Genomic DNA, 14065 nt, shown 5'->3' on the forward strand with positions numbered 1-14065 from the left:
GAAGCAGCAGCATCTGAAGAGCTGCATGGTTGTTCTCTGCTCTTCTTCTGTGGTGCTTCAGAAAGCAGCGGAGGTCATGAAGCCTGTCCCACAGAGCGGAGGACAGTTACACTCATGTCCACAGCCACCATGATGAGAGACAGGGAGGCTGCTGGGAGTGAGGAGCAGGCAGGTGTGTGTCTGTCTGTCTGTCTGTGTGTGTGTGTGTCTGTCTGTGTGTGTGTCCGTCTGTGTGTGTGTGTGTCTGTCTGTCTGTGTGTGTGTGTGTCTGTGTCTGTCTGTGTGTGTGTGTGTGTGTCTGTCTGTCTGTCTGTGTGTGTGTGTGTGTGTGTGTCTGTGTGTGTGTGTGTCTGTGTCTGTCTGTGTGTGTGTGTGTCTGTGTCTGTCTGTCTGTGTGTGTGTGTGTGTCTGTCTGTCTGTCTGTGTGTGTGTGTGTGTGTGTGTGTGTGTGTGTCTGTGTGTGTGTCTGTGTCTGTCTGTCTGTCTGTGTGTGTGTGTGTGTGTGTGTCTGTGTGTGTGTGTGTCTGTGTCTGTCTGTGTGTGTGTGTGTCTGTGTCTGTCTGTCTGTGTGTGTGTCTGTGTCTGTCTGTCTGTGTGTGTGTGTCTGTCTGTGTGTGTGTGTCTGTGTTTGAAGCTCTGATGGAGTTTCTTCACTTTAACCCCTGCATGGTCAGTGTGACCTCACAGCTGATGAGCTTCAGTATCGTAGTGACTGTTTATATGAAAACAGATGTGAAAGGTCAAAGGTCAAAGGTCAGCTGCTCTGTGATCACTTCAGTCAGTTCTCTTGCTGTTCGATAACCAGCACTCGTCTCAGGCTGATGCTGTGATCAGCAGATATTGATCTTTGGTGGATCCGGTGCCTGCCAGCCTCCCTCTGTCCTCCGCCTGCTGCCTCCATCTTTTTTCTTGCTGTCTGAGCCCACGCGCTTCCTCTTCTTTCTTCTTCTTCTTCTTCTCCGGCTCGCTGGAGGAAAATAACGTTTTGTTCTTGTCGATCACAAAAAGGAATTGGTCTGGAAACTTCCCCGGGGATAAAAGCCAGTTGTTTCGTCTCCCCACCACTGCACTCAACAGGTGAATCCTCCTCACACTGTTCTTCATCCTTTCACCTCCTCCTCCTCCTCCTCCTCCTCCTCCTCCTCCTCCTCCTCCTCCTCCTGCTGCTGGCGGTGAGGATGAACATGTCTGGGTGAACGTGAGATGTTTTCTGAATCAAGAGCCTTTGGTGCCTTTCATCCCTCCTTCCTGTGTCTTTTCACCTTCATCACGTTGTTAGCATGTTCAAGAGAACAGCAGACTGACCGATCAGTGTCTGTTAACCCTCTGAATACCAGTCCCCCTGTCACATGACCAGCCAGTGTGCTCTGATTGGTCAGCTCCATCCTGTCTGCAGGCAGAGAGCAGTCAGTGTGTGTGTCTGTGTGTGTCTGCAGTCAGAGTGTGTCTGTGTGTGTCTGCAGGCAGAGTGTGTGTTTAGAATCACTCAGGTATTCAGACAGAGATCAGCTGCAGGAAGCTGCAGGTCAGAGACTCTCTGAGTGTTGGTCATGTGACTCCATCATGGCGTCCTGCTGAGGGGGACAGGACTTTCTGTTTGTACTGAGTCTGGTTGGAGTGGACTCTTTGTTTCTGGAGGATTTTTATATCAGGCCTGAGGAATAAAGCTCATAGTGTGTGAAGAGACGTTTCCTGCTAACTTGTTTGTTTGACGTGTCACAGAATGAAGACTCTGACCTTCGCAGCTCCTCTCCTCTCCTCTCCTCTTTCTTAACATGTTGTGTGGGTCTCGTGTTCCCTCAGGACCAACTCTGACTCGGCCCTCCACACCAGCGTAATGAACCCTCCCACAGGAGACCCCTTCAGTACAGGAGGACCCACCCTCAACCCCCAGAGCTCCAGGCGTACCGGTGAGGCAGCGCTCTGAGACAAACACACACACACCTGAGAGTCAAACACACACACCTGAGAGTCAAACACACACACCTGAGAGTCAAACACACACACCTGAGAGTCAAACACACACACCTGAGAGTCAAACACACACACACACCTGAGAGTCAAACACACACACCTGAGAGTCAAACACACACACCTGAACATCCGCAGGGAGGACAGCAGACAGAGGAGTCCAGGGTTTCCAGCCTGCTCACAGCTGGGTCTATCATCATTTCTGTAGGACTGTTTGTGCAGGCAGGTCAGAGGAGTGTTGAGGGAAACCACACTAACACAACTGAAAATGAGTTGTGTTACAGGATGAGGAGCTCCGTCTAAACAAGCTCAGGATGTTCTCAACAAACACACTGCTGCAGAATTCCCATTTGAGTAAAACCTGTGTCTGTGTGTGTGTGTCTCTGTGTGTGTGTGTGTGTGTGTGTGTGTCTGTGTGTGTCTGTCTGTCTCTGTCTGTGTGTGTCTGTGTGTGTCTGTGTGTTGATGCTGCAGGTCAGAGTGATGGAGACAGCAGCAGAAGTGAGTAACCCCCCGGCCGTCCGTTCAGTTTGTAAAACACTTTCAGTTCATGTGATTTGGTTGAAGCATCAGTGACGGAGCCTTTTGTCCCTCAGTGTTTCCGTACCCGGTCCCTCCCATCGAGGAGAACGTGTTGGATGACGGCAAACTGCTCAAACCCTGGGACACCAAGAAGGTGGGTTCAGCTCTTAGTTGTTCTGAGGACTCACACTGATGTAAAGTCAACGATAATGAAACTATTTCCTTCACCTGCTGATCTGCAGACTCACACCTTTAACACAAATATCTATTAAACTGTAAAGTAGATTTTTTTATTAAAGATTTCAGATTTTGTCTTAAATGAAATTCCTCTGTTTGTGTTTTTTCTGTCTCAGCTGCCCTTGTTGTCGTCCCGACCAAAGTCCTGTGAGGTTCCTGGCATCAAGTAAGTCGCATACACACACACCCCCACACACACACACACCCCCCCCCCCCCCCCACACACACACACACACACACACCCCCCCCCCCCCCCACACCCCCCCCCCCACACACACACACACACACACACACACCCCCCCCCCCACACACACACCCCCCGTGCGTCATGAGACTCTTCTTTGGTGTGGCCTGAAACGTGATGAGGTCCTCCCTGCAGGCAGTCCTCGGCTCCTCGGCAGCCTTTGTGTCTCTGACTCACGCGTCACATATCAGATGTTCTCTTTAGGAACCGGACGGTCGTCTTTACGTCACACCAGGAACCTCTAACCCAGCTCTCTTTCTGCTCAGTATCTTCATGTCCCCGGAGCAGCCGTCCACTCCGGCCCACAGCATCCCCTCGGCCCTCAACACGGGCGGCTCGCTGCCCGACCTGTCCAGCCTCCACTTCCCCTCCCCTCTGCCCACACCGCTGGACCAGGACGAGCCCGGGTACCTAGGATCCTCTTCTCTGAGTGGGGGGAGCAGCACGGGGAACCTGGCCTCCACTCTCACCCAGCTGGGCATCAATGCATCAGGAGGCAACGGCAGCTTCCACCACACCACCCCAGGTCCGTACGCCGATCAGTACTTATCAGCTGTGTCTGCAGCGCTCCTTGGTCTCTGGTCTTCCTAACGTTCAGCTTTACTCCCAGAGATTCATGTTCAGCCCGAGTTTCCCCTCGGCGGTGGGAGGAGAACAGAATCTGAGCTCAAAGACAGAGCATGCTGCACAGTTTGAAGTGTGCTCAGAGCGGATTTCTGCTGCCCCCTGTGGCCCAAAAGTGAGGATTTGTAGAGCTGGCTGGTGTCTCAGGTCTGCCCATTGTCCACCTGTCCTTCAGCTTCAGCTACAGGTTGGAGACGGCTCCTGTTAAACCTCAGTGTGGAGCATCCAGCCTTCACTCCACCTTAATCCCTCCTTAATCCAAATATGCCCAAAGAGGTAGAGCTATACACTGAAACCATTTCAAGGAGTGAAGTGTATGAAACAGCTTCTTTTAACGTGAAGGTCTGGAGCCTCTAGTGGACACTGGGGGAACTGCAGATTTTAATCTGAGGTTTGTCGTCATGTTTCTGTAGATAGCAGTGGTTTGGAGAGTTCACATCGACCTGGTTTATGGATGTGTTTGTTCCTGGTTCTTGGTCTGGATGAAGCTGGTTGCTGGTTGGTCCTGCCTGCTCTGTCGGGTTGAAAAGCCTCAGCTGAGTGACTAATGTGAAGGTTAGCAGAGGAAGTATGTGGGTGAGAGCGGACGAGATGAAATGGAGGGGGATGTACGGCAGGGCTCTGAGTGTAACCTCAAAGGCAGAGGCAGGGCTTTTTTTGGCGGGTGGAAGTGCAGTCGGAAAGTGTGCCGACCGCAGGCAGGAAGCGGCTGTGGGCTCACCCTCCGGTTAGAGCCCGCCTCCATCTGGATGATCGCCCTGAGGAGGCAGAGACTCGGGGACGAGGCCTCAGGTTTTTATCTGGTTCTTGGTCGAGCAGTGGAAGTTACTGACGCTCGCTGTGGGTGCAGATATCATCATCCTGTTGGAAGTCTTGCAACCTGTTTTGAAACCAGGTCAGAATGTAGATATGAACAGCAGAGTGTAGAAGAAGCTGACCTACTGAGTGAGTATAAAAAGAACTGGATGAGAGCGCAGGGCGGCGTGTTTTCACCTGCTCCCACACCTGGGGACCAGCTCAGGTGAAAACAGGCCGGGCGTCTCTGCGGGGACGGGTCCCTGAACAGACGGTCTATTTTAGACTGAGGAGGGGGGGGGAGGGGGAGGAGGAAAGGGGGGGAGGAGGAGGAGGAGAAGGAGGTGTGGGGGGAGCAAGAGGGCGGTCGGTCTGTTTTTTCTCAGGCGTCTCACCTGAACTCTGAGGTTTGCTCAGTTATTTATACACAGTGCACTTGGTGGCCTTAGCAGCAGGAGGTCTCCAGGAACCTGTGGGTGAGGTCACACAGAGGTCGTCTGCTGTCTCGGGAGACGACCCCGTCACGCCGTGGCTGCTTTCTCTGAACAAAACGAAAGCTTCCATGTTTGAGCACAGTCCGGTAAAAAGAGCTCGGCTCAGAGAAGGTGGCGCTGTGAGCAGCGGTCACGTGATCGCTCACTTCCTCATGATCCAGGAAAACAAAGAGTTAATCCACAGGTCTGAATGGTCCGGTTTCCCTCTGCTCTCTCAGGAAGTGACAGACTGATGTGTCCTTTGACCTGATCGGTCTGTCTCCTGTCCTGTCCTCCCTCCTCAGGTCTCCTGGCATCTCTACAGAGCACGCTCAGTAACCCCTCCTTGCAGTCATCACTAAGCAACCCCAACATCCAATCATCGCTCAGCAGCCACTCTTTCTCCAACTCTCTGAGCTCCGCCTCCCTGCACTCGTCGCTCAGCAACCCTTCGCTGCAGTCATCCCTCAGCTCCTCCCCCTCCCTGCCCTCCTCCCTCAGCAGCCAATCACTGCACTCGTCCCTCAGCAACTCCTCCCTGCAGTCCGCATCCAGTGGGAACCCCGGCTACAGCAGCGGCGTGGGCGGCTCCAGCTCCTGCTCCTCCTCCTATTCGCCGCTGCTCAGTGGGCAGGGCCAGCCATCGCTCAGCACATCGCCACGGAGACGGGCCCAGCTATCGCCACTCATCCTGCCCATGGGAGGAGAGGCGAGGAGGCACCACTCCAAACAGTTCTCCCCCACCATCTCCCCCACCCTGTCCTCCATCACACAGGTAACACACACACACACACACACACACTTTGTGTGTTTTTTGTGTTTCTGAATATTCTTTAATTTTTGGACTGTCTCCTCCATCGGCAGGGCGTCCCACTTGACACCAGCAGACTGCCTCTGGACCAGCGCCTCCCTCCGTACCCGCTCAGCCAGTCCCACCAGCACCAGCCGGGCTCCCACCAGTCTCTCCCTAATCTGCCCAGCTCCCAGCCTGGCCAGCAGCCCCCTCCTCTGGGCCAGCACCACCATCAGCAGCTGCACCGCCTCCAGCAGCCGCGGCCCAACGCCCAGCAGCAGCAGCAGCAGCAGCAGCAGCAGCAGTCGCAGTCAATGCAGCAGCTCCACCTGCAGAACCTACGCAACCAGCACATGCAGCAGCAGCACTTTGGGACGGTGCGCTTCTCCCATGATTCCACACGTTTGATCACAAGCAGGATTCTGAGCGTTCTTCTTCTTCTTCTGCAGCAGCAGAGGCAGATGGCGCCGCAGATGAACGCGTCAAACACGCACATAAAGACGGAGACGCCGTTGGATCAGTGCGTCCAGACGTCCTCTGTGTGCCAAGTCAAACAGGAAGCGGAGCAGCAGGCGGAGCAGCAGAGAGCCGGCGGCCTCCCGCAGCACCAACACATCAGCCAGAACCTGGCCACAGACTTCTACAACGTGAGTAACACCTGCACACAGCACCTCCTGGAGCTTTCACACACACGACCAGTGCAGAAGAAGCAGCAGGAACAGCTGACAGCTGAAGGTGGGCACCGTGTCCTGACGGAGGTCTTGGTCCAGTCTGCCGTGTGTTTCTGTCCTTATTTGACCCGACGGTGTCAGCCGTGCGTTCTATATTTGCACTTGTCAGGAAGCACTGGTGATCCACCCTGGGACAGATCCTTGTTATGTTACAGCAGGAACATGACGAGCGGTCTGCAGCCTCAGCAGGCGGACGGGGGTCATTTGTGTGGATTTGTGTCTGCACAAACATGTTGGGTTGTGTAACTGTTCTAATTTAGAGCAGTAATTACACTGATGAATGTTTGTGTGTGAGCATGTGCTAATCTGGTGTCAGATGATCTAACTCTCAGCCATGATGGGACGTCTGTGCGTTCAGGGCCAGGCTGTGGATCAGTGACACGGCCCGGATTCTTTGACCATGAGAACACGTGATGTAAAGAGGGGGTCTCCTAGCGGGTCTATGGCGCCATATTCTGGGCTAAAAACAGACCAATGACAACAGTCAGGGCTCAGAGAGTTTTTAAAGAAGACCTCCAGCTGGAGTCACATGAACAGAGATGATGCTGACAAAAGTCTTTAGGCTGACGGGACCTCAGACGTTCGACCCAAACGATAAACATTCTCTGTGAAACGTGTTTGTTTCTAGTCTACATTCTGTGCATGTAACTGAGCCTTGTTTCCTTTTTTCCCAGGATGCCTTGTTCAGCTCTCTGCTGGATGACCCATACCTGAGCCTGCAGCTCACAGGCAAACCCCACCAGCAGGTAACGGCGCCCTTTAAATGACGTCATCTGTGAGTGACAGAGGTCAGAGGTCAGAGGTCGTCACTGTAAACGCAGCAGGAGGTTTGTGTGGTGCTGTGTGAGGCTGTGAGTGACTCACCTGTGACCAGCAGCGTTAGAATAAGAGGAGGAATCTGCTCGGGTTGAAAGGGTTAAAGCTTCAGATCAGTGCGCGCGGCTCATTCGGGGTAAGTTCGGCGCCGCCCTCCGTCTGATGATGTGAATCTTCTCCCTCAGTTCACAGCAGAGCAGCAGGGTGGCGGTCTGTGCCTGAACCACGGAGGTCTGAGCTGCAGCGACAAGAACCAGTTCCCCGCCAACAGCCAGGGGCCCCTGGACCTGCAGGACGCAGGGGACCAGCAGCTGCTCAACAATCAGAACCAGAACTACAGCAGCAGCGAGGGGCGCCACAACGTGCCCAACATCATCCTCACAGGTGGGTGTGAACCGTCATCGGCCTCATCAGGACTCGTCCCTCTGTAACCTGTCCTCCTCCCTGCAGGCGACTCTCCCACTGTCCTCTCCAAAGATATTGCCAGCGCTCTGTCCCACGTCCCTGGTTTCGAGATGGACCCCTTCTCCCTGGACGACCAGCTCAGGATGGACCCCCTGTCCCTGGACATGCTGGATGGTGACCTGATGCTCACCGACCCGGCTGTGGAGGACTCCTTCCGATCCGACAGGCTGAAGTGAATCTACGCTCAGAGAACAAAGCAGCGCCCCCGCCCCGCACGGAGGTGGCGAGGACGCCGCCCATCACCTCCCCCCAGCCAGCCGGTCTGAAGAGTGAGGCTCCACAGTAACTGTCCCCGTCGCTCGGTGACGAGGAGACAGACGTGAGCAGGACTGAAGCAGGGGGAGCTTCACCTTCGAAGGCACTTAACCGAAAACGCTCTCGCTACGCAGGAAGTGGAGCCAGGACGCTTCTCTCTGTAGGCATTAGCTTGTATGAGCCTTATCTGCATGTTAATGAATGCACTCGCCTCGCTGATGCAAACGCCCCACCCTGAGCTTTCCGACTGTTTCCTGTCCGTGTCCATGCAGCCGCCATGCCGGCCATCGCTCCTCAGGAAAGAGGACATGTGATTGGTTAGGAACTGAGCAGCAGTCAGAGGCCAGCACTTCCTCTTTAACAGGAACTCAGCCATGAAGTCCAGCTTTACAGACCCGCGGCGGTCTGACCCGATATGCAGAAACCAGAGTGTGTGCAGACGCAGCTCCTGCTACGGCGCCGTGTTTCAGCCGCGTGTGCCTGCTGTCTGTTACGTCCTCGTCCACATCCCCTCTGACTGAGAGGCGCCGTGCCGACGGCGGGGTTTCAGACAAAAGGAACTCTGATCCGGCGCCCCCTTCAGGCCTCCAGCTTCACTTCACCTGCAGGTCAGACCGTTTAAGAGCAGTTTCACCATGGCAGGCGTCCATGTTTCCAAAATCCAAATCCAACATTTTAGAAGAATAAACAGCATCAGAGGGATGTATGCAAACGAAAAGTCAATTAGAAAAATCAATCAGCTGCACGCAGCCAGCGTCCGAGCGAACACAGGCGCTCAGGTTCTCAGTGATGAGACGTCTTCAGACATCTTGTTGTTCTGAGTGGTTTCAGTCATTGTTATAGTCACGTGTTGTGATGATTAACAGTTTACTCAGAACTCAGCGATCCATTCACAGCGCTGTGACATCACTTCCTGTGCCTGGCTCCATAGTCCTCCCCCGTCCTCCTCCCAGACCTCTGGAAGCTTTGTGCACTTGTTTTTAGCCGCACTGCCCTTTAACCCCGTCACTGTGATGGACCCCGCCCCTGTCCGCTTGCTGCATCAGTGACGCGTTTTTATGTAACAAATAATTAATTCAGATTATAAAGTTTTTTTATTTTTGAACCTGAATCTGTTTGTAAATAATTTCTGAGATAAAACAAAAAAATATTTAAGAAGAGAGGAGAAAAACAAAAAGCTTGTGGACGTCGCTGCATGTGTGCTCACACACACACACACACACACACACCTGGATGTACAGGAGGAGTTGGATAAGAGGCTGAAAGGGTTGATCAATCACTTCCTGTTTCTGGAAGACAGTTTGAAAGAAAAAGGTGAAACTGAGAGAACTGAAAGTGTGATGGAGGATCTGAGCTTTAACTGCAGGTCAGTTAGTTAGTTAGTTTGTTTGTTTGTTTGTTTGTTTGTTTGTTTGTTTGTTTGTTTGTTAGTTATCAGTTGAAAAACGTCATGTGCCTGAAAATATCAGAAGCTGTCAGAACATAATGAGAAGCAGAGACAGAAACATGTGGAAGATGTGGAGATGATGATGATGATGATGATGATGATGAAGATGATGATGATGATGATGACGATGATGATGCAGAGTTAGCGCCTCAGGGATCAGGGCTGCCTGCTGCCCCCTGCAGGTCAGACACTTTCAGTTCTGTGCAAACGTTTTCTGACCTGAGACAAAAAAAGAAACTTTGATCAGGAACCGATAGAGATGCAGAAATATTTTGTTACAGCTTGATTAGATTTTATTTAAGTAGAGTATATTTTTAAAGCATGAATATCAAAAGTAAAAATATTTATTTTCAGAGTTTCTGACCCACAAAGACACTTTAAAACTTCTGGAAGAGAAGGGCTTCAGTCACTGATGGTACCTCTGTACTGATCATGTCAGAACATGAATGTTTCCATCATGAAGGAATCTGCTGCACGGAGCTCATCTCAGACTTGATGTGACAGACATGGATGTGTTGATGGAGTGATCAGAGTGTAAACTGTCAGAGGTCTGCGTGTCTAAGAGGGACGTGCAGAGGAGTCGTCTGAGGACAGGCAGGGATCCGTCAGTCTGGGCTTTCTGGTGTGCAGTCGGTGCTGGAAGCCGACAAGTCGACAGGCAGAGGTTAGAACCGGCGGCCATGTTGGCTGGAGGTGTTACAGGCAGGATTTAAAAAGCTGCCGAATTTTTATTTGCTCGACTTAAACGAGTTCAAATCAGATTTTATTTTGAATCAGGAATTCAGTTTTGATTGACATCTCCTCCTTCCTGTTCTCATCTTTCTTTTAAGTTTGTTTTTCATAGCAGACATCTGAAAATACGCTGAAGCTGCACTGCAAACATTTAGCTTCACTCTACACGACAGCACGATAGAAGCCAAACATGTCTGATCAAAGCAGCCGTGACAGGAAGTCAGACATGTGGTCGACAGAATGAAGCAGACAACACATCATCTTCTGACTGATTCACACACACACACACACAGAGCCCCCCTCTGTGTGTGTGTGTGTGTGAAAGAAGCATCTTACTGTTATGCAATAAAGTTGACTTGCAGTTCCAGACTCTGCCAGTAGAGGGAGCTGTTGACCACCGCGGCTGTGTGTGTGTGTGTGTGTGTGTGCGCGCGTGCGCAGACTAGGGATCAGTTAAAGGCCATATTTCATATTTTTTCATATTTTGTATTGATGTATATTAATTTTCTCATATTATTAATGTTGTTGATAGTTTGTATGTTTTTAGGCTCCAGAAGAAACAAACAGCATCTTTCACTTTGAATAATTGTTGCATTCAGATTTTTATTTGTAATAATAACCAGGGAATGTTGAGTGTGATGTACATATGAACATGTTTGCAAACCATGAGGTGCTTCTGAAGCTAACAGGAGATTTTTAAAGAGACTGTAACTTCACATTATTTTGCAGAAAATAAACAAAGGAAACCGGAAACATCTGATTTCATCTGTTATTTATATATTACCGTAAACAACGTCACAGCAGCGCAGCCACAGTTTATCGCTCATCGATCACACTGATCAGGTGAGAGGCTGACAGAGCGCGTTCATACAGCGATCAATCACTCAGCTGCAACTGTGTGTGTGCGCGCGCACAGTGATGCCGGAAACTGAGTGTTCAGCTTCAAAATAAAAGTATTTTAATATTTCACAATATATATATATTGAGTGAATGATCGGGAACAGTGTGCTGCGCTGGGTGTTAACTATGTGTAAAACAAATCTTTATTATCATGAACTCATGTCTGATTTCAAACGTAAAGTTATTCACTGCTTTTTGTGAAGAATTGGTTTAAATGTTCTTTTTCAATCAGTCTCTTTGCTTCATTTAATATTATCAGATTAGCATAGTTAGCTGTGGTAGTTGTATTATCCTGCGGTGGTTTAGACAGAGCGGCTAATGAAGCGCCGGCGCCTCTTTCTCTACAGGCTTTTATTTTGAAGGGCGCACCGGAAGCTGCCGGCGGTGTTGACGTCGTGCCCTCGCGCTGCGGCTCCTCCGAGCAGACAGCAAACATGGACGTCACATGTGAGAGAATGACCTAAACATGGTCCTTCCAGTCACCTGCAGGACGAACCAGCACCGACACTCAGGTACGGTCCTCCTCACTGCACCGTCCCCGACGGCCGGCACCGTGTGGCCGAGCCCCCGGTGACGGTAGCGGAGCACCGGGGGCTGCCTGTCAGCTAGCTAACCCGGGACTAGCAAACATTTAAACGCACGTCGCTTAACGGGAACTGTGCTGCGCCCATTATCGGACACAGCTCCGCTCGACGCGCTGCTTTCGTTTTCTGTCGGATGTTGTAACGCGGCTGGCGGCGGCAGACACGCCGGGCTCCGGTTATCGGTACCGTTTAACAGCGTGTGTCCACAGCGGGGCGTCAGCTGGGCGCACACGTAAATATAATGAGAAATAAGAAACAGATGCAGTGTTCTGTAAATGTTCCAGCTGTGTTCGACCCGTGTGTGTGTCTGTGTGTGTCTGTCTGTGTGTGTTTGCTGTTTTCTTCTAATTAAACGTTTAAACGGGAAGAAACGCGGAGCTCCGCCGCGCACAGGCGGGTCTCACCGTGCGTCCGAAAATGGAACTCGGTGTGTTACAGCCTCTCCAGCGACGCAGCGGCAGCGAACGCCGCTTGTCTGTCGGTAAATGGCCGCAGAGCCCGAAGCCCCGCGGGCCGTTCAGACTCTGTTCACGGAGGGTTAGCTCCGGGGACGCTACGAGCACGACGGTGGCTGAAATAAGGTTATAATGAGGCGTACAGAACCGTGTCCGATAATGGAACCCAGTATAGGTGGTGTTGGTTTTAAATCTCCAGCAGCTGTTGGGGCCTGTTTGTTGCAGTGCAGCTCTCCATCAGAGGACTGAGCGCTGGTTGGATGGAGGTGTGTGTGTGAGACTGTGTGTGTGTGTGTCTGTGTGTGTGTGTTTTTTTTCTGGTGGTCATTAAATGCATCTTTAAATATTATTATATTTCAATATTTCATCAAACCTCTTTAAAGATCCTCCAGAAACAAAGAGTCCACTCCAACCAGACTCAGTACAAACAGAAAGTCCTGTCCTCCTCAGCAGGACGCCATGATGGAGTCACATGACCAACACTCAGAGAGTCTCTGTCTGAATACCTGAGAGATTCTACGCACACACTCTGACTGCAGACACACACACACACACACCGACTGCTCTCTGCCTGCAGACATGGAGTGTGTGTGTGTGTTTATAGAGGAACACACACACGAGGCGTTGGGTGTCAGGACGTGTCGCCTCTTGTAAAGAATTTGTCGCTGCGGCACCATAAAGACGTTTAAATGCTGTCACAGATGGAAGCACTTCGTTGGGACTTGTATCTAAATTATTGATAACATGAGGAAGGACATGAAGTCTGTCCCCCAGAAATGTTCAGGGGGACGCTTTGAAACAACACACACTTCAGAGAGTGTGTGTGTCTGTGTGTGTGTCTGTGTGTGTCTGTGTGTGTCTGTGTGTGTGTGTGTCTGTGTGTGTCTGTGTGTGTGTCTGTGTGTGTGTGTCTGTGTGTGTGTGTGTGTGTGTGTGTGTGTGTGTGTGTGTCTGTGTGTGTGTGTGTGTGTGTCTGTGTGTCTGTGTGTGTCTGTGTGTGTCTGTGTGTGTGTGTCTGTGTGTGTGTGTGTGTGTGTCTGTTGTGTCTGTGTGTGTCTGTGTGTGTCTGTGTGTGTCTGTGTGTGTGCCTGTGTGTCTGTCTCTGTGTGTGTGTCTGTGTGTGTCTGTGTGTGTGTCTGTGTGTCTGTGTGTGTGTGTGTGTCTGTGTGTGTGTCTGTGTGTCTGTGTGTCTGTGTGTGTCTGTCTGTGTGTCTGTGTGTGTGTGTCTGTCTGTGTGTGTGTGTGTGTGTGTGACTGGCTCCTCAGCATTCCTCCCGTGCTGCGTTCACTGTACAGATGTGTGGCAGGAGATTATGCAGCTGCACTGTGATCCGTGCAGAAGGACGGGGGCTCCTCTCCGTGGACCTTCACACACCCTCCAGCATTTCTACTATTTTATGTCATGGCTGCTTCCTGAGGGCGTGCGCTCGTGGTTATGTAACAGGATTCATCAGCCTCAGCTTTACAGTATGTTGTTCTTATGAAAACACACAGCTCCTCTTCTTCTACACTTTCATTATAAATGTCTCCTATAAATCCTCTGAAGCTGATCGCCACAATTACAGTCAGTGGACATGAATGAATTCTGAGGGGACTATATTCAGCGGCGGATGAATCTGCATGTTGGGCTGTAGTGAGTGAGCAGAACAGCAGCCTGACACAGAGACGATGTTTGGGCTGTGGGTCGTCGGCTGGGACGTCTGACCTGTCAGCTGCCTGTGGGCGCGATGGTGTGTCTGTGTGTGTGTCTGTGTGTGTGTCTGTGTGTGTGTCTGTCTCTGTGTGTGTCTGTGTGTGTCTCTGTGTGTGTGTCTGTCTCTGTGTGTGTGTCTGTGTGTGTCTGTGTGTGTGTCTGTCTCTGTGTGTGTCTCTGTGTGTGTCTGTGTGTGTGTCTGTCTCTGTGTGTCTCTGTGTGTGTGTCTGTGTGTGTGTCTGTGTGTGTGTCTGTCTCTGTGTGTGTGTCTGTGTGTGTGTCTGTCTCTGTGTGTGTGTCTGTGTGTGTCTGTGTGTGTGTCTGTCTC

General features: G+C 51.4%; 2 protein-coding genes across 8 annotated transcripts in view; both read left to right on the forward strand.

Moving 5' to 3' along the window:
• Nucleotides 1-10858, forward strand: part of LOC114448229 (CREB-regulated transcription coactivator 2) — a 19174-nt gene extending 8316 nt beyond the window's left edge. The window contains exons 5-17 of one of the 5 annotated variants that reach the window (XR_003671895.1): nucleotides 1009-1077; nucleotides 1804-1910; nucleotides 2446-2472; nucleotides 2568-2647; nucleotides 2847-2896; nucleotides 3241-3500; nucleotides 5172-5641; nucleotides 5731-6036; nucleotides 6109-6306; nucleotides 7065-7136; nucleotides 7392-7590; nucleotides 7657-9324; nucleotides 9417-10858. Coding sequence is in view for 3 of the 5 variants with exons in the window: in XM_028425059.1 (XP_028280860.1) it covers nucleotides 1009-1077; nucleotides 1804-1910; nucleotides 2446-2472; nucleotides 2568-2647; nucleotides 2847-2896; nucleotides 3241-3500; nucleotides 5172-5641; nucleotides 5731-6036; nucleotides 6109-6306; nucleotides 7065-7136; nucleotides 7392-7590; nucleotides 7657-7847 (2029 nt within the window). In the remaining 2 variants the exon portion in view is untranslated. Of the gene's footprint in view, nucleotides 1-1008; nucleotides 1078-1803; nucleotides 1911-2445; nucleotides 2473-2567; nucleotides 2648-2846; nucleotides 2897-3240; nucleotides 3501-5171; nucleotides 5642-5730; nucleotides 6037-6108; nucleotides 6307-7064; nucleotides 7137-7391; nucleotides 7591-7656 lie in introns of all 5 variants that reach the window. The other 4 variants (XR_003671896.1, XM_028425059.1, XM_028425060.1 and 1 more) reach the window with 4 other exon arrangements.
• A 521-nt stretch (nucleotides 10859-11379) lies between these two features.
• dennd4b (DENN/MADD domain containing 4B) overlaps nucleotides 11380-14065 on the forward strand; it is a 19561-nt gene continuing 16875 nt past the window's right edge. The window contains exon 1 of one of the 3 annotated variants that reach the window (XM_028425025.1): nucleotides 11380-11517. The gene's annotated coding sequence lies outside the window, so the exon portion shown is untranslated. Of the gene's footprint in view, nucleotides 11518-11739; nucleotides 11822-13638; nucleotides 13775-14065 lie in introns of those variants that run through there. The other 2 variants (XM_028425027.1, XM_028425026.1) reach the window with 2 other exon arrangements.

The sequence above is a fragment of the Parambassis ranga genome, chromosome 16 (genome assembly GCF_900634625.1).
Source record: "Parambassis ranga chromosome 16, fParRan2.1, whole genome shotgun sequence".
Lineage (NCBI taxonomy): Eukaryota > Metazoa > Chordata > Actinopteri > Ambassidae > Parambassis > Parambassis ranga.